Source organism: Stylophora pistillata, chromosome 9 (assembly GCF_964205215.1).
Source record: "Stylophora pistillata chromosome 9, jaStyPist1.2, whole genome shotgun sequence".
NCBI lineage: Eukaryota > Metazoa > Cnidaria > Anthozoa > Scleractinia > Pocilloporidae > Stylophora > Stylophora pistillata.
Window position 1 is genome coordinate 19,267,701 of NC_142527.1, and position 26,045 is coordinate 19,293,745.

The 26,045-nt window shown below is 38.0% G+C and overlaps 3 protein-coding genes across 7 annotated transcripts in view; 2 read left to right on the forward strand and 1 right to left on the reverse strand.

Annotated features, from left to right (window-relative positions):
- The window catches only part of LOC111331339 (clathrin heavy chain linker domain-containing protein 1), a 34,704-nt gene extending 13,595 nt beyond the window's left edge, over positions 1-21,109 (forward strand). Inside the window, exons 12-22 of one of the 3 annotated variants that reach the window (XR_015991415.1) lie at positions 745-845; positions 1,153-1,212; positions 2,377-2,433; positions 3,511-3,575; positions 4,145-4,254; positions 4,721-4,761; positions 5,596-5,654; positions 17,177-17,240; positions 18,480-18,541; positions 19,331-19,428; positions 20,149-20,190. Coding sequence is in view for 1 of the 3 variants with exons in the window: in XM_088732263.1 (XP_088588389.1) it covers positions 745-845; positions 1,153-1,212; positions 2,377-2,433; positions 3,511-3,575; positions 4,145-4,254; positions 4,721-4,761; positions 5,596-5,654; positions 17,177-17,240; positions 18,460-18,541; positions 19,331-19,428; positions 20,149-20,247 (836 nt within the window). In the remaining 2 variants the exon portion in view is untranslated. Of the gene's footprint in view, positions 1-744; positions 846-1,152; positions 1,213-2,376; positions 2,434-3,510; positions 3,576-4,144; positions 4,255-4,720; positions 4,762-5,595; positions 5,655-17,176; positions 17,241-18,459; positions 18,542-19,330; positions 19,429-20,148 lie in introns of all 3 variants that reach the window. The other 2 variants (XM_088732263.1, XR_015991416.1) reach the window with 2 other exon arrangements.
- Positions 12,018-14,222, reverse strand: LOC111331338 (alpha-1A adrenergic receptor-like). The gene has a single exon (XM_022936436.2). The coding sequence runs from the start codon at positions 13,452-13,454 to the stop codon at positions 12,555-12,557; it is 900 nt and encodes a 299-aa protein (XP_022792171.1). The 5' UTR covers positions 13,455-14,222; the 3' UTR covers positions 12,018-12,554.
- Positions 21,110-21,149: 40 nt separating the features above from the next.
- Positions 21,150-25,501, forward strand: LOC111331342 (uncharacterized). 3 transcript variants are annotated; one of them, XM_022936441.2, is made up of 2 exons: positions 21,150-21,258; positions 24,490-25,501. In XM_022936441.2, the coding sequence occupies exon 2, from the start codon at positions 24,544-24,546 to the stop codon at positions 25,237-25,239; it is 696 nt and encodes a 231-aa protein (XP_022792176.1). In that variant the 5' UTR covers positions 21,150-21,258; positions 24,490-24,543; the 3' UTR covers positions 25,240-25,501. The 3 variants fall into 3 exon arrangements, with proteins under 3 accessions (XP_022792176.1, XP_088588391.1, XP_088588392.1); XM_088732265.1 differs by having other exon boundaries at positions 21,241-21,264; XM_088732266.1 differs by lacking the exon at positions 21,150-21,258 and adding an exon at positions 24,245-24,368.
- The last annotated feature ends 544 nt before the right edge of the window (positions 25,502-26,045 follow it).

Genomic DNA, 26,045 nt, shown 5'->3' on the forward strand with positions numbered 1-26,045 from the left:
TAAAATGTTTTTATGTTATTGGTTTGCTGACGGTTAATGTTGATATGGGCCTATTTTTATTTGTATTTGTGTTTTTATTTTTAAAAGGATTAGTACAAAACAGTACCGGAGCAGAAACAGTACGACATAAGTCCCCTACTAGGTTTAAGCTCCAACCCAACCCTGTCCCCTACCCCCCAATTCCCAGTAAGCAGGCCAGTCCACATCACAGTAATCTCGTGAGTGGGTTCTTTAACGTCCCCTGCCTAACCAAATTAACTAATTAATAGATGCAGGAGACGGGACCTATTATTCGTCCTTATCCGAGAAGACTAGAATGTCTATCCATTTCTTGATATTATAGTAAGGTAGCACATTCTCCTCAGTTATTTTAAGACCTTGAGCGTTGCTCCGGCCGGGGCTCGAACCCTTGACCTCCCGCATAACAGTCCGGTGCTCTAACCCATTGAGCTAACTTCTACTGTTCCTGTCAGCTTCCCAGAGAATACGAAACGCAAACAATAGGGTGAATTTTTACACATTATAATTAGTACTGGTTACAACAAAAGCCACAAAAGCCACAAAAGCAACAAAAGAATCAACAGAAACAACAGATCATAAAACGAAGCAAAACTGTGGAACACAAAACGAACGCTGAAGAAAACAAACAAGCAAACAAACAAACACGAAAAACAAATATATTGACTTCCAAAAATATTCGAGTAGAGGGATAGTTGAATCACCTTGACGTTTGCTTTGTTGTAGATAAGATGTTCGAGGAAGAATCGAGAGAGGAAACAAATGATGATAATGTTGCCGAAGAAGGAGGCAGTGGGTCATCAATACAGGTCGAAGGAGAGGAAGACGTTAGTTAATTGTTAAATAATTTAATAATAATGATTTAATAATATTGATTTAATAATGATTTAATAATTTAATAATAATAATAATTTAAGTTAAATAATGATAATGTTGCCGAAGAAGGAGGCAGTGGGTCATCAATACAGGTCGAAGGAGAGGATGACGTTAGTTAATTGTTCTTGAATTTATATTTTATAATCTTTTACTCCATCGCACGCGTGTGGTCTCCAATTTAGAACAATTTTTTTTTACCGAGACAGTTATTCTAATCATGGCTTTTTCCCTACCCCCTCTCTTTCTTTCTTTTGCTAGGACCCAACTAAGGACCAAGAAGCAGAGTTTATACACGAATACATTGAAAACTTTTCCGAGGTTGGTTCTTGGTTTTGTACTGTGTCAATCATTGCATTTGTCAGCTGTGCATTTATCGAGATACAAAGTCTGCACACGCTGATGCTTGGAGCATTGAACTGTTGATAAATATACACAGAAAACTTATACCAGCATTCAAATATGCGTATTGTTTTCGGTTATCATACTAGCAAAGTATCATGCTGCCACCAATTTTTTTTTCTTCGGAGAAGGTTGAATCCCTAATTTGCATGGCTGGAGTTATATTTTCAATACTACATCCCATGTCATAAAGTCACGCGCCTCTATGCGCCTCTATAACCGCCTCCCGGTTAGCTCACTTGGTTGATCGCCGGACTGTTGTGCGGGAGGTCGAGGGTTGAAGCCCCGGCTGGACCATCACTCAAGGTCTTAAAATAACTGAGGAGAATGGGCTACCTTTCTATAACATCAAGAAAGGGATAGACATTCTAGTCTTCTCGGATAAGGACGAATAAACCGTAGGCCCCGTCTCCTGCATCTATAATTAGTTAATTTGGTTAGGCAGGGGACGTTAAAAAACCCACTCACGATATTACTGTGATGTGGTCTGGCCTGTTTACTGGGTACTGTCAGATTCGCCTTTAATTGATTGTAAACTGCTTAGCAGTCTGGCAAAGTCCCCCGCACAGTGTTGTAAAGCGCCATGAGCTCAGGATATGAGCGTTATATAAATAAAAATTATTATTACTATTATTATTATTATTATTATTATTATTATTATTATTATTATGATGATGATATTATCATGATTTTTCTGGGCCCAGTTGTATAAGGGCGGATGACGCTATTCATCAGATAGATCGCTATCCAGCCCATAAGTGATAGCAAAACGTGCCACGCTATCCACCGCATGGATAAAAATTTATCCATTGTATAGTATTATCCACCCTTTTAACAACAGAGGCCTGAACTTTATTGGGTTGAAATTATCATTATTAGTGATAGCAAAACGTGCTGCGCTATCCACTGCATGGATACAGATTTATCCAATGGATAGTGGACCCTAGCGTTATCCAACCTTTGAACAACAAGAGCCTCAATTTTATTGGCTTGAAATTCTCATTATTCACTGCGTGATCCAGGAAAAGTTGAACCACATGTTTTTTCTTGATGATATTAGAAGGGCACTGATATATTTTGCAGGTTTATAAAGCAGGAAAAATAGAAGATGCTGTCATGTTGGCTGCACATTCTCCCAAGGTAAAAAGCAAATAGATGATATAATGGTTTGTGTGACCGACATTCCTTGAATAGCTTACCATTCAGTTTAAAACAGGCTACCTCTTTAAGTTTTATTCAGGTATGCTCTAAGAAATAAGTACAAAATTCAAATGATCAACACGTTTTTTTAAGAAAGAAGCCTACATAATCTCGAATAAACACTAAGATTCTATTTATTATTGAAAAGTATTAGCATATATTTTTCTTTGCACTTACAAATTTTAATCAGTAGAGTATTGTTGTTTGTATTACATGTACCGAAATCCATATCAGCTCTACTGCTTTTAATTTTTAACCTACTGTAAATAAAGTATTGATGGATTGAAGCGGAACCGCACCTGCAGGTGGTTTTGTTCAGAGGAAAAGAGCTGCACGTTATGAGAAAATCTTTCCGTTAATTGTACGAGGGATATCTTGGTGAAGGGGAATTTCATTCTGGAAATCGAAGTGAAAGTTTTTAGTCAAACTGGAAGACGGAAAATGTGTGTTCAGTCCATGCCACATCGAAGTCACACATGACCATTGTATCGGGCATGTGCAGAACAAGGTTATAAGCATCGAGTCAAAAATGTGTAAGAAGCAGTGACCTTAAAAATCTGTATTGGTGTGGATTGAATGCCCAGCAGTAAAACTCAAGTTAAATTTTCTTGCCTACACGACGAATAGCTCTCTCTGGACATTTTTCTCATACATCTAAAAGACAGGGACTGTTCGGAAGTGAAACGGAAAATCAAGGCAAATACGTTTATTCCAACACGGAGAACTGTAGACTCACGGTAAACGACAACGACCGTTAAACAAACCGCTAATCGATAAAACTAAAAAACTTTCAACTCTTCTTCAAGAAAATTGCACACGTCAAAAATAAAAAGGTCCGCGTGATTTGCTTACGATAATACGATAATACGTAATCCCAAAGCACGCGCACGCGAGTCGTGCGCGCACAAGCTCGTTAACGTCTTCTTAACAGGGACAGGGCGAGACATAGCAGAGATTTCTTTTGTATTTTTGCTCATAATATTGGTTTAAAACCAAGTACATTGGTTTACTTTTAAGGGTGTTTTAAGGAAGATGGAGACTCTTGAAAAGTTTAAAGAATACGATGCAACTCATGCAAGCAGGTAAGAGTTGCATTTGGTGATGTGTTCTTGAAACTGTCGATGAAATCCACTTTGTGCTGGCAAGTCTGATTAAATAAATTTGTCAAAGAAATGATTGAAGAAATATGTTCTTAAATTCTTGGAAATGTTTGATGATATGGAATTTATTCTCTGACCGTAACCATACCAATGTCTGCTTAGGGTTAGAAAATATCTGGAGTTACGATTTACCGCTCTTTTTGACTGAATATCGTAAAACCGAAACAAGATAACTTGTTAAAGCCAATCAAAGCGACGACGAGAACCAAGCGCGAGAAATAAAAAACACGTCTTAGGTTAACATCTGTTGGTAAAATTTTTAAAGCCAGTTTTAAGCTCAATTAAGGAAAGCCAACTTAGCCCTAGATCACACTTTGAGCACTCAATCCAAAGTCAATAAAAAAAGGCTCTTATGGGAAGTTGTGTAGTAACGATTATTGTTGTTATTATTATTATTATTATTATTATTATACTTATACTTACAACGCTCTTGCCTATTTTCATCACTCTTAAATTCAGCGCATTTATTTTGAACTATGTTTATCATTCAGTTCCAGTTTGGTGTCCTATTGGGAAGCTCTTCTTCAAACAGTTGGCACTGGCAGTGAGAAACCACCTTATTGGGAAACTTTAGAGTGTGTCAGATGCTTCCTTGCGAGAGGTGCGTTAATAGGCGATCTTGCTAACACTGACGTCTAAACACTGGGATTGGGTCCCTCAATGGGCAAGTTTTCGTGCGTCGCCGGTCCTTGTTGTTGCTGGGCGATGTATAATATGCCTTTGGAAGTCGCCACGGTGTGGTATCCATTGTTGGGAAACTGAAGGGCTATAAGGACTTGAATGGTCCTACGGACGTATAGGCGAACCATGGCCGAGTAGACGGTTACCTTTTATGTCCGTTCCGCGTTGATTATTTGGTTCTAAAAGAAAGAGGAGAGACGAGAGAGATTTTGGCTGCAAAACGCTTAGCTCTCTTAGGTCGGAAATGTGTCTTTTGTCTCTTCTTCGCGGAGCCAATCTTTTATTCAAGTATCAATGGACATGTTGATTAATCCCGTCACAAGAACTATCCCCTTGATACTTGTGTCGTCATTTATCATTGTTTTCTCTCAATTGTTTTGTTTTAGGGAGAGCTGATCTCCTAACTCACTGGGTTGCACAGAATCAGGTAAACAAAGAAAATTGCCGTAATACATTTTATTTTTTTTTGTTTTTATAATTTGGTAATGAGCTCGAAACTCTCTCGCATGAAGGTGATGGTGCAGTGGTGAGAGCGCTCGCCTCCCTCACCACTGTGGCCTGGGTTCGATTCCCTGACCTGGTGTTACATGTGGGTTGAGTTTGTTTGTTGGTTCTCGTCCTTGCTCTCAGGGTTTCTATCCGAGTCGTCCGGTTTTCTTCCTTCACAAAACCAACATTCTAAATTCCAATTCGACCTGGAAACAGTGAACCAGAAGAGCCATCTCGTGGAGTGTCCACTGCTAAATCTCATCCGAATCTGTTTGTTTTATTTGATGAGGGTGAGGCTAAAGTCAAAGATCCACATAGAAGACCAATTAATGGAATTGTTTTAGTTTAAATCTACCAGTTAAAGCCCAAGACTTGACAGCAATAATATCTGATTTTTTCTATGTATTAATTTTTTTCATCATGATTACTTTTTTTGGTCTTCAACCTACACCGTCAGGCTACTCAATATCAGGGATTAGATGAGGAAATAATTGGACCATTATTTTCCCTTGATAACTAGTAGTACTACCTAACCAATTACAGCTTTTGCGACAGAGTGATAGCACAGTTTTAATGATATACACTATTCATGATTTACATGGATTCACTGCTATTGCAGTTTGGCCAAACTCACTGTACCAAGGGCTAGTGTCCATATAAAGGCTAACTAATGCAGCCACGCCCATAGAGATGCCCTTTATAAAGTTAGTTTCTGCCCCGAATTTGATGAGTTAACCACCCAGTCATCTCTGCTGTGCCTTTCCTTTGACAGTTAACTCTATCAGGAGAGGCTGGCAGACGGATATCTGAAGCTTGTAGATGCTCTAACAGGTACAAACAACGCCTAAATATAACTTTCTGCTCAAGGTAACTTTCACTATGGAACAATATCAAACTTTGCCAGATGAGAGTATATGCATGCTTTTTTTTTCGGTAACGATAGACAACAAGAATGAAAAAACTGCCTTCTGTTTAAAGAATATATATATATTTTTTATTTCAGTTAGAATGTAAATGCCAAACCAGAAACCATTTTTTCCCTGTACTATGAATAACAAAAAAATTGAATAATATTTGACCTGGTGGGTTTAATCGATTTTAGAAACAAGAATTGAAGTGATCTGTTAGAGTGGATGCAGGGTTTCTCGCACTAAGATGAAAAATTGAAATATTTTCTCTATCACCTTCTCTTGCCCAGTTTTGGTCCACGGAAATGAAAATACAATTTAATCGGCTATTGTTTCCTCATTTTGATTTACGTCTAATACTTTTGGACCACGACGCATGTAAACAGACTTAACCCTTTTCTTTAATGGCTGAATGGGATAGCAATAATAGGGGCTAGCGCAGCTAAGCAGCAAACTGATACACGATTTAAGAACAAAGTGAACTGCCTTTCCTTACTGTGCTTGATTCCGCACTTGATTAGAGGGTCGGTAGTTACATAATAGAGGCTTCATTTCTATGACCTTGGCTTGCCATATAAACCTATTGGAATTGTTTTCAAAAGACGATTATCGCGACCTATGGTTTATTTAGTGTTATTTTTTTTCTCCGTGCCTCGTATATTTGGATTTAGCGATAACTGTCTTTCTGTGAAATTGATATCGACCAACTCCTAGTGCCAAAATAAGGGACAGTAGTCGAAAATGGGAATTCTGCTTAACATGATCGCAATGATTCATAAATGAAAGCAATGTATACAACAGACTGCGACTGAATATACAAACGGACTTCAATTATATTCTAGATGTAAGATCCTATTGGATTTGTATGTAGGTTAAGTTCCTTTTTCAGCGGAACAATTTTGGTTAGATATATTTCTTTTAAACAAGGTCTTGGCATTCACACACTATCATTTTAAAATTGTTACTTGAAAATTCTCATCCAAAGACCAATTAGTCGAAATGATTGACAGGAAACTTGCTATCGTGTCTATCATTTTGCATATTGATGTTTAATTACTTTCTGGTGTTCGTTTTCTGATAAGGTGCCATTTATAAAATAGGCACGCATAGAATGGAAACACGTGAAGGACGTCCTTTATAGGTTCAGATTCGCGCTCACGGTGGGTTGCGCCACTAAAGTGGGAAGGTTACAGATGTATAGAGTCCCTTTTATTTTGTACTAGTTTCCAAAGGAAACAGTCAAACTGAAAAACAAATAGATAGATTGTTCTAAATATGAAATGGTATTTGAGAGTCGAAGTGCAACGAAATGTTACCTACAATTCGTAGGGCAATCCATACATTTTTATATGATCCTTGGACGTCTTCGGTAGACCGTTATTCCAATAGTGAATTCGTTGCGTCTTTAAATAAAAAGGGGGGTAATTGGTCCCCAAATTCCCTGGGACAACATTCTGGCGCCAAAAAATGGTAATTACACAAGGGGGGTATTTACATGAAGTACTCGCTTAATATTTATTATTACACTACGCGCAAATCAGGTTCAGTTCCTCCTCGAATCAAGAAAATCATTTTGAGTGAAGTGGTTCGAAAGTGAAAAAGTGGATAGGGTATCACACAGACTTCCGTGTCGCATTTAATAATTGGCTGTTCCTGAAATGATTTTCTTTTGTTGTCTAATATTCCAGGGAAAGATCTAAAATTCTGTCTTTGCATCTAGTTTTTCCACCACCTGCATCTTAAAACCGAGGGCTTTTGAAAAAAGTTATAATATGATGCAATCTTTTAGTATTATGCATCATGAACTAAAAGCATCGTTTTCTTTTTTATAGGGGCTAATTTCCAATGATCGAGTGTTTATAACTATCTCTATTACCTTTGAAGTTTAGCCAACACAGTTTCGCAGACTTGAATTTTTTTATGCTTATTTTTCCATCTGCTGTGAATGAAACTGGAATTCTAATCGGGGCGGTAGTACTGAGATATTTTGTTAACCAGGTTTTTAACTAAAGTTTTGTCGAATTTGCCACTACATGATTGTGTTTATTTTGCAATTTATTATTTGACGAAAGAAGCAAACATCATAAATTGTAAGCATCGTTTTCTTCTTTATAGAGGCCTAACTTTCAATTATGGACTTTTTAAGGATCCAATTATAAAGTAATAATAACTACCTCCATCACATTTTGAAGTTTAGCCAACATAGATTCGCATCCTATTTTTTATACTTTTCTTACAATATAGATAAGAAGTCATTGGTGCTGTTTTTGTGTTTGATGTCTTCTACCTTTTTATCCCGATTTTTTTTTGTCTGGAACACTAATATTCAAATCTACGCACCATTATCCACACTCACGCCATCATTTGTGACAAACATATAACTAACCGTGAGAAAATGGCGTTAAGTATGCAGTCAACGATTGCTTACGTCTCCTCTTGTAACAGATGAGGCTTCATGCGATTTCACTTCTTTTTAGCCTCGTTTCTCTCAAGATTTATTCAGCGAAAGTGTTAGATAATCTAAATTTTGTTTCCTCTACCTTAGCAGCCCTTTCGACCTAAAGATAAAAACGTTGCAAAATTTTAAACACAGTTTATTAAAAGAAATAAGCGAGGTCACGTTCAACACACTTTCGCCTCAGTTTTTAAACAACAGATTGCCATATTTAGAATGTGACGCAAATAGATCTATTTTGAAATTGTCCTCCTCGTGTAACTACTTCCTTTTTGACAAGATGTGGTCGTAATTGGTTTTTAATTGGTTCTTAAAACAGTGCTAGGAATCGAGAACTGTCATTATTTAACCTGATGCAGCCAACATTAATTAAAAAACTGACATAAAAATACCCTGAAATTTAGTACATTTATTTACTCTGTATAATTGCATCTGATCTAATTGATATAATTGATATAATTGGTATAATTGATCTGTTCTAACGAACCCGAAAATGTTAGCCTGGCCAATAGCGAGTAGAGATGGGTCTAGCGCTCACGGAGTACGTCCTTTTATCGCTGTTTACGAACAAGTTTTAATAATCATTTCTTATTAAATTCCCTTCAAGACATATTACTCAAGAGAGCACGTATCCTTGCAATAAAACGGAATTAAAATACTTCCTACTAGATGAAGGCAAAGATCACTTACCACTATAAATATAGCCTAAAAGATATGAACTATGTGAATTACCAATGGACAGAGTATTTTCTTCCTTTAACATTGGACCGATTCCAGAATAGAGAAAATTTTCACTAGCTGATTATATCTTCATTATAATTCTGTAAGTTAATCGCAACTTTTATTATCACTGTCCTGTCAAGATATCAAGGGAGGCAGATGGATGATTCATTTGTAATTAATTCTACTTTTGATTGCATTTCCTCTGATAACCATTTTATCAACTGTAAATAGCAGGGTTAGAAAGGTCTCAATAACAGTATAAAGTGCAAGTAGTTTTTTTGTAAAATTCTGCGTAGTGTATTATTAGCATCAGAATCCATTGTGGCCAGCGTGAAATAAAGCTCAGGGGAAAGTTTTATCGTTCATACATTAGTCAACAACTCGCAGTTCCTCCCACACAGCAATTATCACCACGTCTTCCTTTGCCCACCTAGCAATTGAATACGAAAGGTACATTTCACATTTTCTGAGCCACGGACGCTATTCACTTAACTACAATTGTCAGTCCCATCGTACTAATTATGCAGACACAAAGAAATTCTATGCCTCATTTTAGTTCATACCAAAGAAGTACCGGCAGCATCAAAGAAAGAGAGTTGTTGATAATTGATTCACTTTCGATATGAGGAATTTCCTAGATGCAATTTCTTTCTACATAAGCACATCTGGCCCCGGTTGCTCGAAGGTTGGATAACTCGCTACCCAGTCGATGAATCTTTATCTTGTGGATAGTGAAGTACGTTTTGCTATCACTTATCCCGCCGGATGGGGATTTATCCTTTGGATGGCGTTATCTTCCTCTTATACAACTGGCCACTGAACTTTTTTTTTTTTTTTGCTTTTGTCTCTCCCACTTTCTTTGATATATTTAGTTTTTTTACTTTTTGGTGTAATTTTTCGGCCTCATCTACGCCACGACAGTTTATAGATTGTGGAATTTTATTCCTATCATAATCTTTTTTTTTTCTTCGTTCTTGTATTTTTCTTCCTAAAAGTCATGCTAATGCTAAAACACATTTTTAGGTACATTCCCATACAACACTAAGATTCCATCAAAACAACGCTGGGTTTAAGGATTTTATACTTAAAATGTAGTAAAACTGTCTTGCATCTGAACTAGCAAGTATTTATAGCATTTCCGAGTCAGTTTCTTTTGTGTGTGACATAAACCTATGAGTGCTTTTACCACAATCAAAACTAAAATTTAAAACATGCGTTTGATGCTTTGTGAGATATAAGGTAACTGCTTATTTCTTCATGTTTGTGTTTTTTTTTTTTTTCACATTTTTAATTCTACATCGCGGTTCCGGTTAGGCGGCCACATTTTAGCAAAGGATAATTTTCTTTCAATATGTAGAAACAATTACTCTGTCAAAAACAAAACTTCCGAGAAATTAAGCGTTATGGTGCTCTTTAGTTTACGCTTGGTCCACATGTGGTTAACTAAGAGCATAATGCGAACACTGTCAGAATTTTCTTGTTTAAAATTAAAACTGAGCCATGCAAGCAAACAAGAAAATTAAATAGATTACAAAGCAGCGAACGTAGACGGCTTGATCGAGGGACATTTTGACATATTTCCTTTGATCTCTGTAAGCCTGCATTTTTAATATCCTTAAGTAGTCTGAGTTGGTTTCCAGAATTAAAAAAAAAAAAAAAAAGAATATAATACCTTGTGGGAAATGTGCGAGTTAGAAGTCGGATAGTTTCAGTTAAAGTTTGCTATAATTGAGAATTTAATTTTTCATAGAAAAAAACCACTTTCATCGATTTGCACACGTTAAAGGTTAGCATAACATCACCTTCTGTGGACATGCTCGTCGTCTTCTCCTGTTTTTAATTTGTTTGAGTATATCATCTGTCTCGTGCCCACCAGTTAAGAATGAACATAAATGGAAGATCTGAACTAAACAGTTATTTGGTCGCCTTTCGTGGCCCATAGCCCATGCTGAGTTTCCTTCAGCGAGTTGAAATTTAAAATGTATTTCCTCTTCAACGTTGTTGTCAAAAAGAACTTTCTCTCTAGATTTTGGCTCAGTAGGAGGCCGATGCATCTCCTCTCGAGACGCAGTTATTTGCCAATTGCAAATTGCGAGGAAATAAAGCGTTTTGCCTGCGAGCTCTACATTTCCGATTTGGGATAGTACTGTCGATGGAGGCGCCGTCGGGGTTTCTTTGTCGCTCTTTCAGTATCACAGTTTTAAGAGAAACTTCCTCGCAGCCTAATGAGTCTGCTGAAGCAGGGAAGCGCATTTATTCGTAAGACACCATTTCGTTCTTTCAAAAGTCGCCTCATGGCTTATTATCGCAGGAAAAATCTATTTTCCCATTAAAAAATTATTTTGATTATGGAAACTTTTGGCCTATTTGACTCAGTGCAAATAGAAAATGCAAGAAATACAAATTGGATACTTTGCCTCGCAAATAAACTAGCCACTTAGTAATATATGAGGCATGCAAAGACTGAAAGGCGTCTTGAAAGTGCATAAACATGTTTTTGAGGATTTGCAACATTATGCCTCGGAAATATGCTTAACCCTTTCAAGCAGAAAATTCAGTTCTCCAAAAGAAAGTATATACATTTTCTATCCTCTGTATTAAATATCTTATTCGGTTACGAAACTGAAAAATAAGCTCCCTATTTCCTCAAGCTCTACGGCAAGTGCAAATGTATTATTATCGAGGTACCTGAATCCATGACGCATAATAATGTGACAGATAATTGGTTCTTCGCATAAATTTTCATGATTGGTTGTGCACATTACGTATAGATATGCTCAAGAATAGTAGCAAGGAAATCTCGAATCTTTTCAGATGCGTCACAGGTGTAGAGATTATTTAACGGGGAAGACATAATTTCTAAACGATATCCACTAAGGACACAGGAGGGTGATTGACACAAACGGCAGAGAGGAAATTTCGTTTTGAATGTTTACACTTCGATTATTCTTAACGTGACTTTAAGCAACAGCCTCTCAAGTGATTCAATTAAAAGGAGAGCCACTTAAACTGATCTCGAAACGAAAAGAAATTACAGAGGAGGTACACGTACCATAATTAAAAGCTACATAGCCTTATATTGTTGTAAACGCATACTCTTAAAAAGTCTTTATAACGAGTGTTTATTTTTTAATTTTCGGAGTCTTTTGAATAGCGTAACGCGAAAGAAATAAGAGTGGACTATATCTACACAAACATCGTTGAATGATGATAACTCAATGATTTTACGATTGACGTCGGAGCGAGTAAGTTTGCTATCATTCGGCTGCGCATGAATTTCCGTTTTCACCAACGACTAAATTATACATTATGTACAATCTTACATGCATATAAATCGATAGAATTTTTTGGCGAAATCTTATTGTTGCATCACTAGTTCAGAATGGAGTTTTCTTATAATGCAATAAGTTATTACATCTGGTACATCGAGCGCGACTTGAAAGGCCAATAAATTGGAATATTTGCACATCGATTAAAGCGTTTTTTGTAATCATTCTGTTCCACATTATACGCTTTCCCATTCTGAATATCTTCCATACCAACAAGGGTAAATTATACAAAATAATGTATCCTAATTAAATTGTGGGGAGAAATCATAGTTATACATACAAAGTTCTCGAGCTTTCTGGCAAGAAAGGCGAGTTTTTAGACATACGTCGTCTCTTTGTCTTCCCAAGAATGTCGTTTAAAAGCGATTCTGAAAACTTTTCTCATTTCCTTTCTGAAAATCTGCGTTTTCAGGCTATAAATAACAGGGTTCAAGGCCGACGAGCATAAAGCGAGAGTCTGAGCCCATTTCAAGGCCTTTCTGACAATGCGGCTGTTCTCACTGTGACGAAAGATCATCGGAGTTATGAGCAAAGGAAACCAGCAAATGATAAAGACGGCTAGGACGTACCCAATAGTTTTTGCAGCTATATTCTCCTTTTCATGCTTGTTTTTTGAGTCTTTCTTGATATGTTTCGCTTGCTTAGTGATAAGCCTTGCTTGATTACGAGCGATTGAATAAATTCGCACATAGATCGGAACTATGACGAACAAGAGTGCGATTATATAGTACACTGTGATATGTTGAATAGATCGTACGAAACCACTCGGTATTCCCAGTGCCAAAGACACGACCCAAATGGCGCAGAGGAGGAGAGAGGCGCTCTTGAAATTGGCTCTGAGCTGGTACTGCATCGGGTTAACGATGGCTATGTAGCGATCGATCGTCACGGCAGCCAAGTTGCTAATTGATGCCAGAACGGAGACAAATGAAAACACCTTCCGTGTGTTGCCGTATACTGTATTAGGTGGCAAACCATACAGGAAAACTACGTACATGAGCTGCGAAACGACACAAACGAGGAGATCTGCCGCTGCTAAACTCGTTATGAACGTGTTAGAGACGGTGTGTAGTTGCCGTTTGCGTGCTATTACAACGACGACAAGCACGTTGCCTAAGATACCACACAGGCTAAAAAATACGTTAATGGTACCGAGGAAGTAACGTTCAAAACTTGCCAGATCCGTCTGATATATGTAAGACCCATTCCCCGCCATGTTTCTTTTCCAAGCGAGAGTCTTGTTTCCTTGGAGAACACAGGTTGACGTTTGATCAGAGAGAGTTTCTGGGACAAAGCAGACTGCTGTTACATAATTGGGAAGACCTCTATTTATTCTTGCAAGCTTCCGTAAGATATTTTATTTTTGTCACGGATTGACAGGTTCGTAACGGTTGTAGCAGTTCAAAGAAAGGAAATATCCTGTTCGCCAAGTGGATCGAATATATTTAGTACGAGTCGCTGGCTCATTGTACATTCGAATTGAAAAATAAATTTATATATCTGTCTATCTATCTATCTATCTATCTCCGGTCGCTGCGCATCGCCCGGTTCTATACTACAACAATCTCAAGCGAGTTAAGCTCATTGAAATACCATTTGCCGTCAAAGAGCTTGTTAAAAGTCACGTTGAGAATCATCGAAGTGTAAACATTGAAAACGAAATTTTCTCTCTGTCGTTTGTGTCGATCACTCGCCTGTGTCTTTAGTGGATATTGTTTAGAAATGATGTCTTCCCCATTAAGTTGTTTTGATTCTTTTGACCACATATCTTGTTCCGCGATTAAATATGCATCATATATGAAAGTAATTACAGCAATTTTTATTTCAAATGGATGCTAAGGCCGGGTTTTTAGTTTCCATAGCATCTTGCGCTCTCTGGTCTGATGATGATTGTCTCAGTAAACACTAACACCATGAGTATGATCTAAGTCATAAAGACACGCACTTTGATCTGCCCATCTTTGATGCAAAACGGGCCGAATTGTAAAGCGGTTTTTATTTTAGTATACCGCGTAATATCTGTACATAAACAAATTTTTAGTGTAATAGAAAAATCCGAGCCCCAGATGGGACTTGAACCCACGACCCTCCGTGATCTAGTCGGATGCTCTAACCACTGAGCTACTGGAGACTCTATGGTGAGCAAGGGTCAATTTGCGGGCCTCGACTGGAACCGCATCGCGCGGCTACACAGCCAAGTATTGGTAAGCACCTGTGAATCTCACTAACAGCATCACGCTGTCACATTAAGGCATATAAATGATATGAAAATGTTGTAAAATAATCTAATTACGCAACCGATTGTTGTGCTATATATACAAAGAAAATAGATTGCTTTTTTCCTAATTTGCTCCCAAAATAAATTTTGTTAGATAACCAGAAAAACCAAGCCTGCCTTTTGAAAATGTTTATTTTAATGTGATGACTTCTTGATGAAATCTTATCGACTTTGCATACTTAGAATATTTCCTTTTCGAAATGTTCTATATCTACCTACCCGAAAAAAAAAAAAAAAAAATTGTTTAATCAATTCTGATCACGCAGGCGTACGTGATTAAATGATGGATCAGTCTTAAACCTGACATTGGTGACAGTGAGAGCTAAATTTAGTTAAAATAGACATTTTCGTACCACATATTCGATGCCAGAGGGCATCCATCTCCAAGCCATTAGTCATTCCCAGTTTGTCTGTGTGATGATGGTAGTCAATCCCTGCTCGAAATTCAATTTATCCATTTTTGTCTCCTTTTACTGAAACTTAGAAAAAGAAAAATTGTTGGTAAGTTATCTCATGATCCTCGCGGGTTATGTCGATGGTCCATGTACCATTTTGATCTGTCGCATTATACATGCCCTTGAAAAAAATTTCTCATCTACGTCTATCTTAAACCTTAACTGTGTTTAAAAGTCTTCCGTGATTTGTTTTCACACGCGTTTTTGTTGTGCGAAAAACATTGCCTGAAGGTTTAATCTAAAGTGCTGACGTGAAAGTATTTGCAAATTTGTGGCCGAAATATTTTTAGCGTGTGGTTATCAGCAGATTGATTTTAAAAACAAAAATGCATAAGAAAATGCAGGAATCAAAGACTTACGAATTTGGTCGCTCGTTTTCTTGTGATAACCTTTGAAAATCAGTAACAATGAAATTCCTAAGGTAGATAGCGATGAAAAGCATTTATTTTATTATTATTATTATCATTATTATTCTATCTTTGTTTAGTCTTCCGCTTACTAGAAAGAAAAATGTGTTTTTCTTGTTTCATGGATAATTCTCTTTTCATGAACCTGGTGTGGTTGTGCTTGTTTGAAAACTTTTTGAGTTTAAAAACTCAGTGGTAGCCTTCGTAGAAATACAGATAAATGCAACAGAAGACTACGTTCGATTTTCCACTTTGATGACCTGATATTTGAAGTTATTTTACAGGTAACTCATAGGTTTCCTATTGCTGTTATTTATTTTTCTATTCTTTTTTTTTTTGTATTTTACTAAGCTTGTTTTTTGTCTGTGCTTTCATTTTGCAATTCCAAGTTTCCACGTGATAAGACCATTTTAATTCTAATTTTACATGCAATTTTAGAGTTTTTTTTGTTTGTTTGTTTTTTTAGCAATTTGAGCCCTTAACTGTTCTCAGTCGCTGAATGCGTGTTACCGTAGAAGTATTAAACTATTATAGGTTTTATCTTTGACTTAACCAGCCTTTGGCAACGATGAAACAGTCGTGGTGCTATGATTAATTACGAGAACAGCTGAAGAACTATTTTAAACCTTAATAGGCCAAACCATTGTAATCTGGAGATCTGAAAGGGTTACCCTACCGTACTAAAGAAATCTGTCTGTTATACTGCAAAAATATCCCATTCTTTCACCATCGTGAAACCTCGATAATGAAATCCCTTAGGCATTTGTTCAGCTGTCTTAACAGAGTGTTTAAGCTTTGTTGGCTTAACAGGCCCTAATGCATCTTAGAAGAAGCCCTTTTTGGCAGAAATTTGACGATAAGACTTGAGCTATTGAAGTGTCGCCCCTGGAGTCTGTAAGATATAGAGTTATCATTAAAATCGTTGAGGGAAAAAATTTTAATTTAATGTAGGATAATTGGACTGAATTGAAATCCTGAACGTGCAGCAGATCATGTAGTCACCACACGTGTGGTAGAGCGAACTTGACGGATTTGTGACTAATGATGACGTAAAGACTGGCTAGGTCTCGACTTTTTTAAACCGATTGTCTTGTCAAAGGGAATTTCGGGAATCACTTCTGTTTTCAGAAATTACAGTTTTATGGATCAATCAGCAAATGATAAATTTGCTGATAAATTCTTGTCTCTGACTCTCCGGCGCTTGCCGTAAACAACTTGTGTAAGTCGGGGATTCTTCGATGTCTTCTTACATTAGGTTTGCTTTAAGCAAGACGCAATTCCACTCGTGCAAATGGCACAGCATCGTAAAGGAAATATTGCGTTTCCGCAGTTCAGCCCTACCCCCGCCCCTAAAAAAAGGAAATCTGTCTTGCATACTTTTCTTTTTATTTATCGATTTCATTTCTGCCACGAGTACGTAGTTATCCGATTTACTAATTCGACATGCGGCGGCTTTTACGCGAGTGAGAATACTAGTTATATTGATATAGTACCGTGCAAGAGTAATTTGAACATTAATGACGAATGTATGACATTTAAGGTGGTTAGCAAATAATAATTTATGGGCCATGCTTTCAGAAACATTTCTCGCCATGCTTGTCAAAGTACCGATTAAAGCGGTCAGACTTGCTTGCTGGATCGTTTGTTTAGTCCTTCTCCTGACCTTATTACACTAGACCATAGTAATCAATTGTAGGCCAATATGTAAAGGGTAAAAATATCAAATCTGCCGTTTGTACTGTTTTTTTGTTTTAGTTTGTTTGTTTGTTTTTTGTGTGTGTGTGTGTGTGTGTTTCAGTTGTGCCTGTGGATTAGCTGGACTTTCTGAAGCTGTGTTCGAAAATGTTGGTGCTCATAAAGAGGTAACTGGGAAATCCTTGTCTTATCTGGAATGAATAAAATTCTTTAGGTATAGAATAAGGGGATACTTTATTATAGGAACTGTGTTGTTGCGTCGATGGGGAGTAGTACAAGATGATTTGGTGTCATCGACAGAGTTCATGATAATGTAAATTGGCCACTATAAAGGGTTTTTCGGGCTGACTAAGGACTACTGAATGCTTGAAACGTCAGCTTAACGAAGACTCTTAATGGTGTGCAGTTTACATTATCAACTCAGTTTAGGAGTCGGGTTTTTAAGAGCGTGCTTGGACTTTCTATGCTACAGTAAATTTCTCATTAGATGCCAGAGCGTTTACATCGTTTTACTCATTTACATTTTCTTCGCTCAGTTGTTCTTTTGAAAGATTAGCCTGACTACAGATTGTTAGTTCTGATATACTATAAAAGCAAGTTGAACATTTAATCTTGGAGTGGAGCTGACTCACTCCTGCTGCCTCGTTGACTACGGGTAGGGTAAACGTACTGGCAAATTGTGGGGAACTGCATCATTCGCATTCGCTTTTACATCACATTTCCCATCCCTTGCCTCCCAAGCAGTATTGAAATAAGCCGTAGTTGATCAAATTAAGGGGGGAAGGATGGTTTAAGTAATGTGGGATGCATAAGTGGATCAATTTCTGGGGGGAAGGGAAGGTTGAGTAATGTGTGATACACAAGTGGATCAAATTCAGGGGGGGAAGGGAAGGTTAAGTAGTGTGTGATACACTACACAAGTAGATCAAATTCAGGGGAGGAAAAGTGGGTTAAGTAATGTCTGATGCACAAGTGGATAAAATTCAGGGGGGAGAGATGGGTTAAGCGAACAACAATACAATCAGGTTGGAAAACAGTGAGGTGTACTAAGAGCTACAAAGATTATTAATCAATCAAGTCGTGTTTTGTCTCTCAGTTTCATCGATTATTTTTTTTTTTATTCCTGCTGCTCTTATTCTACAGCTCCTATTTGGCTTTTTAGCTCAGTTGGTAGAGCACTGCACCGGTATCGCCGTGGTCACGGGTTTAAATCCTGCACAGGCCTGAATTTTTTTTCAGGCCATATTTTCACTACTGCTCAAGTAGTGTTCATTGCTGCAGAGATCGCTTTGACATTCATTCCTTATTCTTCATCGTTTTCCTTTGAAGTACTTGACATTGATGAAATATTTTACAGAAGCAGTATGCGTAAATGTCGTTTTACAGGTCTTGGGTTCTCTACTCAGGCAAGGACGATTCCACAAAGCCACTCACTACTTTAGAAATAACAAGAACTTAACACGGACAGGTAAAATTATTATAACTCAGCCCTGAGGTTATAAATAAGTGACCATCTTTTCAAAGATTTTCAGGGAAGGCAGTCTCTTAATTGTTATTTGCTTTGTCATCAATATTTCCTGGCCGATCACTGCTATTCACTTGTCAGAGTTTCCTGAGAGAAAGAAGGCGTTATCCACATACGAAGAAAAATTCCAGAAATTTTCGTGTGAAATTTCCATTGATGAGGAACGTGTCCTATATTTGATACAAGTATTACAAGGACATTAATTATTTCCTGAATCTGGGGTGTGTTCGATCGAGATGAATTATTTTAGATTGGTCGTATTTTCTTGTTTTATACTGATTTTTTTTTTTTTTATAATAATCTTCTATGGTTTAATTTGTTAATCAACTTTTTCAAGTATAATCGGTTGACCGGTCGTGCTCCACTTAATTATCCTCAAAATCGAAGAAAAAGTACCTCTTCACGATCTAAAGATGTTGCTCCTTATCAATCTAGTTTATCAAGCGGTTATGGTCACCTCTATTTAGCGGTTATGGTCACCTTTGACGGCCTGTTTGTGTTCTGTTTGTGTATTGAACCGTCACTGAAAGCGGAACCACTCACATAAAACTAAGAATATTCTCCTGATGTCAGACTAATCCGTGGTTATCTCCCTAAATTGATGTCTTCCTCGGACTGTTAAGACAGATAATACGAATGAATGTCACGCAAGTCATTTGGTTCTCGAAACAGCATGTCAAAATCCCCATGGAACAATTATATCAGACACTTACAAATGTCAAAATTTATTAGATTTTATAGATGCCTTTCAGAAACTGCCACTGACGGACGCTATGCTATCTTTCTTGCGTGGCGATGGCGATGAAAACCGCCTGTTTTCCATTAATGAGGTATTTTGACTATAGGCCTTTTTGAAAAATCTCTATTTATATGCTACCGTGCAAGTCGTTTCCAATGAAAGCAATGTTATCTCAATTTTCAAAATAATGGAAGAGCCGTTTTGTTTTGTTTTTGCACTATATCTTAAAAACGTTCCTCACTCCTCTCCCCCTCTCTTTCCCCTCCCTTTCCCTCTCTCTCTCTCTTCTCTCTCTGTTGGTGTCATACAATTAGAGAACTTACGTAACCAACAAACATTGAATTGTATTTGACCACTAGAGGATAAAGTATTAATCGTTTTACACTCAGCTCACTAATTCCCTAAACGGGTATTCAAGAACGATGTGTGACTAAACAAGGAGGCAGATATCCCAGATAAGTTTCGTTGTTGCAGGGTTGTGAGAGAGGGAGGAGAAATGACAGTTGGATAATCATAAAGAACAATACTTACTCAACTATCACCCATACGCCCGGCCTGCAGGGTGCTATTATTGAGATAGTTGCTGTAAAATTCCCCGTATTAGTGCTGTACACGTTGGCGCATGCAGGGCCAGGAAAAAGCCATACATCGAACGGTGCATTGACTGAGTTAAATCGTGACAAATAAGAAAATACTTCACCCTCGAGCACTAAATAGGCAGTTAAATGAATATAGCAACCTCAAAACATCCAAACAAATGACCAGACGAAAACATAAGAAATCCGCTGTACGTTTCCATTCTCTCTTTCAGGCTGCCGATCTTTTGTCACATGCGCTTGTGAACTCATCCCTCCGCCATGCTGCCAATGGAGAATATGGAGAAAAGGATCGTTCTTTAAGGCTAACGTAAAGGAAACAAAAACTGTTTGAATTAGAGAATTCATCAGCAAATTTGTTCAACACATCGGAGGTTATTTTGTTGATAAAAACCAATAACTCTAGTACTTTTCCAGTGTTTACCCTCAATTCGAATGGATCGTACTTCGTTCGTCTTCAAATCACGCTTTTGCTTTACAACGCCAATAAAATCGTCGAACACTCTCTTAATGTAATCACTTTGTTTTCCGCAACTCAATAAAATTAATAATTGGTCCGACCCATTTGGTTGTGTACTTAAAAATCATTTTTCCCTCAATAGACAGGAAAATATCAGAAAATGAAAAAACAAACTTTCTTTGCCCTGTAAGTGTATTTTTATAATCCTTTGAGCAAATAATTTGCGCTGTACGCGCCTGTAATTCGAGACGAAGAGTGACAATGTAAGCGTGTAACCCCTTCCTACTGGATTTGTATACAGTCGAACCTGTATTAAACGGTCACCCACGGAAAATGGCGAGGGGAGTGCTAGATATAGGTTGACCATTTAGTGAGGGTTTCGCAGAAAAGAGGTGCTATAGAGGACAATAAAGAAACGCCATTTTATGCCATAAGTGACCACTAAACGTAAAAATACTTAAAATACTACTAAGCATTAATTTTGGTAGATGAACGTGGATTAATATGCTTAAAGGCTTGTTTTCAGTTTTATTTGAGTGATTCTGCGCTGAATGACCGCTCAATACAGGTGGAAGACACTACAAACAGGGCGTTAAGGTCATGTAAAGGGTGACCGCAACCGCTCAATAAAGGTGAAAATTAAAGTGTTTAATGCAAAATGAATTCGAAACTTCGACAACTGGCCGCTGAATACAGGTTGGCCGCTAAATACAGTTTCGCTTAATACAGGTTCGACTGATTGTTTTGTTTGGTAGGCGGTAAGTATTCGTCACATGAAATATATGAATCCAAATAGATTTATTGTTGTACCGCTGGCTCTATGCAACTGTACCGTGGCCGTGATCTTGCTTCCCAAGTAACGAAGGTAAAGGTAACGTAATTTTACCTGGTAATTTCTAAATTGATCATCCTGATATCTATTTACAGTTTCTACTTCGTTCGTAATTTCGTTAGGGGGCACCCAAGCTGAAAATTATGTGCTCTTAACTATTGGTTTGACTCAGAGCTTGCGAACTTTCGGCGCTTAGGTATGGCCAAAATAATTAAATCTAAAAGATCTCAACAGTCGTGGCGGTAGCGAAAGCTCGCATAATAAGCCTCTCTGTAAATGCGTAATTAATGTTCATGTTGTGTAATAGGTGAAATGTTAGGGTTGTGTGAGAAAAAACGGTCGCATTTTCAATTCAAAACTCTGTCTTTGTTTTGAACTAAGACAAACCTATCTGGATGTTTGTTCCCACGCATCGTATAGGTTTTCTCGGCTGATTTATGGCCGTGTAGCCATTCTTAGTTTCCTTGCTTTGCCCACTTGGCATTTTCTCAAAGTTCGAGTATCAAAAGCGGTCGTTATTGAATTAATTTGCAACTACTACTGATAAATCACGTAGGTGTATAAATATATATGATGACGCCAAGCTCATTAAACATCCTTGTGTCACGCACTACGACGCACGCAATAGAAAGCTTAAGTACATTTCGCTTTTGGATACAAATTGATCAAAATGCTTTATCTCCAAAAACAAGATTTTAAATGCTTTACATGATGAATTCAGTCGAAATAATTTTTAATACGACCCTAATTCTAATCCTATGGTAACTAGAATCCTCATGCGTGACTAAGGACATGTGATTTGAATAGGACTCAAAATTGTGACTGTAATATGGAACGCCAAGCGTGACAAAAATGTTGAAAACTAAAATATAGGTTGTATCACTAAATATATGTTGTACTGTGTAATAAATGGGTTGAATGTTGCTTATATATAGCTTACGTTGAGACAAATACAGGTTGTAAAGTTCAACATATTTGTATCACTTGAAAGTACAGCCTCATATATAGGTTGAAAATATCGATTTTCTGGGCTTTTCCGAAAATCTTCGGAACGAGACCGACGCGCGAGTCACGAGCCTATTTCGAGTTGTAAAGGCGTCGCCATAATGGACGCTGCCTACATTGGCGATTTTTTCGACAAAATTCCTGGCATTATCTCACAGGCCCGTCGACATCTTCACGACACTCAGCAAGAAGTAATCGAACGTATTCACAGGAGACTAGGGGACAGTCTTGTTTTTAGTGAACCATCTCGCAAGTCGGGCGAGTAATTCATCAAGTGCGATCGATGCGGACAGACAAGGTGATTTGTATTCTCTTATGGCAGCGGTGCGATCATTCTACGATGCATACTCAAGTAAAATAGCCGTGGACGATTCATGGAAGGATGGCCTAGCTGCAGTTTGTTATCAGCTTGAAACGATTCGTAGTATTCGTTAAATTAGTGCTCACATAATAAATCTGCATATGATGCACGATCCTCGCAGTAGATAGCGCTATTTAAGCAATAGCGAAAATCAGACCTGAAAAAAATCAGGCCTGTACGGGATTCGAACCACTGACCTTTGCGATACTAGTGCAGCGCTCTACCAATTGAGCTCACAAGCCAACTGGGAGCAGGCCGTTAAGTTGATTCGTAATAAACCCGTGAAAGTGATAAATGAGATACAATGAAATATATGAAGTTCATATATTTTGTACTGCGGTATTAGATACATATGATGCACGATCCTCGCAGTAGATAGCGCTATTTAAGCAATAGCGAAAATCAGACCAGAAAAAAATCAGGCCTGTACGGGATTCGAACCTCTGACCTCTGCGATACTAGTGCAGCGCTCTACCAATTGAGCTAACAAGCCAACTTTTTTTCAGGTCTGATTTTCGCTATTGCTTAAATAGCGCTATCTACTGCGAGGATCGTGCATCATATGTATCTAATACCGCAGTACAAAATATATGAACTTCATATATTTCATTGTATCTCATAATAAATCTGGCTGTCATGGGGTTCCAAGTGTAAAGTTGTTGGATTTATTAGACCTTTATGGTCTTGTCATTTCTTCATAAACAATAGGCAAAGCTGAATTGAGTAATCAGAGCTCCTGGCCAGATTAAGAACCGGTTGTCTCTCTTTGAGTCGAAGAGCAGGGAGAAGTGGCAGTATTCACAGGCTAGTTGGGGCCCAGAACAAGGATATCGGCACTGCCTCATATATCTATGTAACAACAAAATATTTCCACCAAAATAAAACTTGATACAAAGCTAATTTTTTCCTAAAATTGGAAAATTTGAGATACTTTGTTGCCATGTGAATGGCCAAGCGAGTTGTTTACGAATAAGTGTGTTGCCATATCTTCAAGGGATAAATATTAAATTGCTCTACCTAGTGATGGTATGCCAATCCCACAATTTGAGGTAATAAAGAAGGAAGCAATGAAAAAAGCGATTTTAATTACTTACTTGAACAGTGTATCAACCAACTCTTTCTCTTTCATGTAGCCATAAGAGAATACAAATCACCTTGTCTGTCCGCATCGATCGCACTTGATGAATTACACGCCCGACTTGCGAGATGGTTGACTAAAAAAAGACTGTCCCCTAGTCTCCTGTGAATACGGTTGATTACTTCTTGCTGAGTGTCGTGAAGATGTCGACGGGCCTGTGAGATAATGCCAGGAATTCTGTGGAAAAAATCGCAAATGTAGGCAGCGTCCATTATGGCGTCGCCTTTACAACGCTAAATAGGCTCGTGACGCGCGCGTCGGTCTCGTTCCGAAGATTTTCGGAAAAGCCCAGAAAATCGATGTTTTCAACCCATATATAAGAGGCTGTACTTTCAAGTGACGCATATATATGTTGAACTTTACAACCTGTATTTGTCTCAACGTAAGCTATATCTAAGCAATATTCAACCCATTTATTACACAATACAACATATATTTAGTGATACAACCTATATTTTAGTTTTCAACATTTTTGTCACGCTTGGCGTTCCATACTGTAACGTAACACTTCATATTCAATAGTTCTTTTCTCGTTTTTAAAAGGTGACTACTCCACCGAAAGAAAGATCAGCTTTACAGTGTTCAAACTTGTGATATTGAAAAGTAATTTTCCAGCCCGCAACTTACCGTGCTAGGAAAGTATGTAGCTTTGGAGGAAGCCATAAACTCGATGTACCATTGTTAAAAAATGAGCAAGTTTGACAGGTAGATTGAAGTGAGTGCGGAATTGAAAATCTGATTTTTTTTTTTTTTTGCGTAGGAGACGTTCAGTCCTAGGACGTAAGAGTGCAAATCGTATTCCATTCCGCCATCAATGGCAGCCAGGAAATCTGCCCAAGAAATTCTGGCCTCTTTAAGAAACGAGTCGTTCTCTGTCGAGACTGATAAAAAGCTAGCAAGCCATACTGTCGTCCAGGAAGCAAGCTCTGGAACACTCCCTCTCGCAGTTGTGGAACGACTTCTCTGCGAACAGTATCACATAATAGCCTCTGACACTCGAAGCATGGAGCACCTAGTAGCCAGGTTCAACACCAACGAGATCATCCGAGAGTATTTCCAGTACTTTTTGACAGGCGAGAAGATAGCTTTCGCCAAGCTGCTCAGCATGGCAAAAGCTATTAAGCTTTCAGATTCACATCTGGAAAGTTACGAGCCTCGGGCCGAAGCGCAAGCTTATCCGTCGTATCTGTGTCGTCTTGCATATTATGGCGAAGCTCCTCAGATCGCAGCAGCTATAGCAGTGAATTTCCCCGCGTTTGGACGGACGTGTTCGCGTCTCGCAGATGCTCTGAAAAGGAACTACCACATGAAAGAAGAAGACCTGGAGTTCCTTCGATTCTTTGATAGTGGGGATCTAGACGATGGCGCTGTAAAGGTGATCGAGGCTTATAATGCAGAGATTGATAAAGGGACATTCAAGGAAGTTCATTACAGTGAGATCAAATGTGCAGTTCGTCTACTGCAAGCTTATGAAGTGATGTTTTGGGACAGCGTTTACTCTGATCCTTAGATCTCGTCATTCAAACTTTACTAAATGCTTTTGAATTGGTCTAGATTGCTCTCGCGAAGCGACAGACTGCATAAAATGTATGTGCATCAGTGAAATGAGTGCAAGTTTGTTGTTTGTTATATTACTACAATTTATAGCAGTTGGTAAAGAAAACAAAAATATATATGCAAATGATAAGGATACCTAATAAGAACAATTACAGTTTGTAAGTTTAGGTTCTCTCACAAGCAGTGCAAGATAGATAAGGATAATTTTCTCTCTTTCTTTTCTCTTTGGTGACGTTCCTCTGATGAAGCGGCTTGTTTTCTTTTGGCAGAAGTTTGTGTACTCCTGTCACAGTACGGAATCCCGCAAACCTCATGCACAAGGTATGCAAATCATGATGAGCAGAATTATGCAATAGAATAAACCCTCGACTAACGTATTAGACACCGGCAACACCGCCATCAAAAGTAGTTTACACAAGGAAAACTTAAATTATTTTGCAATTCCTTATGTTGCAAATAGCTGGAAGGGACACCCGCGAAATGTTCGGCTTCCCCAAATACGAAATCATGGGTAACAATCGCAAATCTAGTCCAGGACAGAAATATCACTTGTTCTACATTTTTATCATAATAAAAATGTTAAACTGTGCAGTTCCCTGCGGTTAAGTGTGTCTGATATTTCAATTTAGTGTACGTGTAGAATTTCATAACTAGAAATCGTATGCATCACCAGAAATCGGGGACATTTTGAGCCCGTTACGAAATGTCACTAGTATATCGTATTACAGACAATTCAATATGGCGGCGGTGGAAGTGAAG

Excerpts from the sequence above, each read along its gene's own strand:
- LOC111331342 (XM_022936441.2), top strand. The coding sequence starts at position 24,544 with ATGGCAGCCAGGAAATCTGCCCAAGAAATTCTGGCCTCTTTAAGAAAC.
- LOC111331338 (XM_022936436.2), bottom strand. The coding sequence starts at position 13,454 with ATGGCGGGGAATGGGTCTTACATATATCAGACGGATCTGGCAAGTTTT.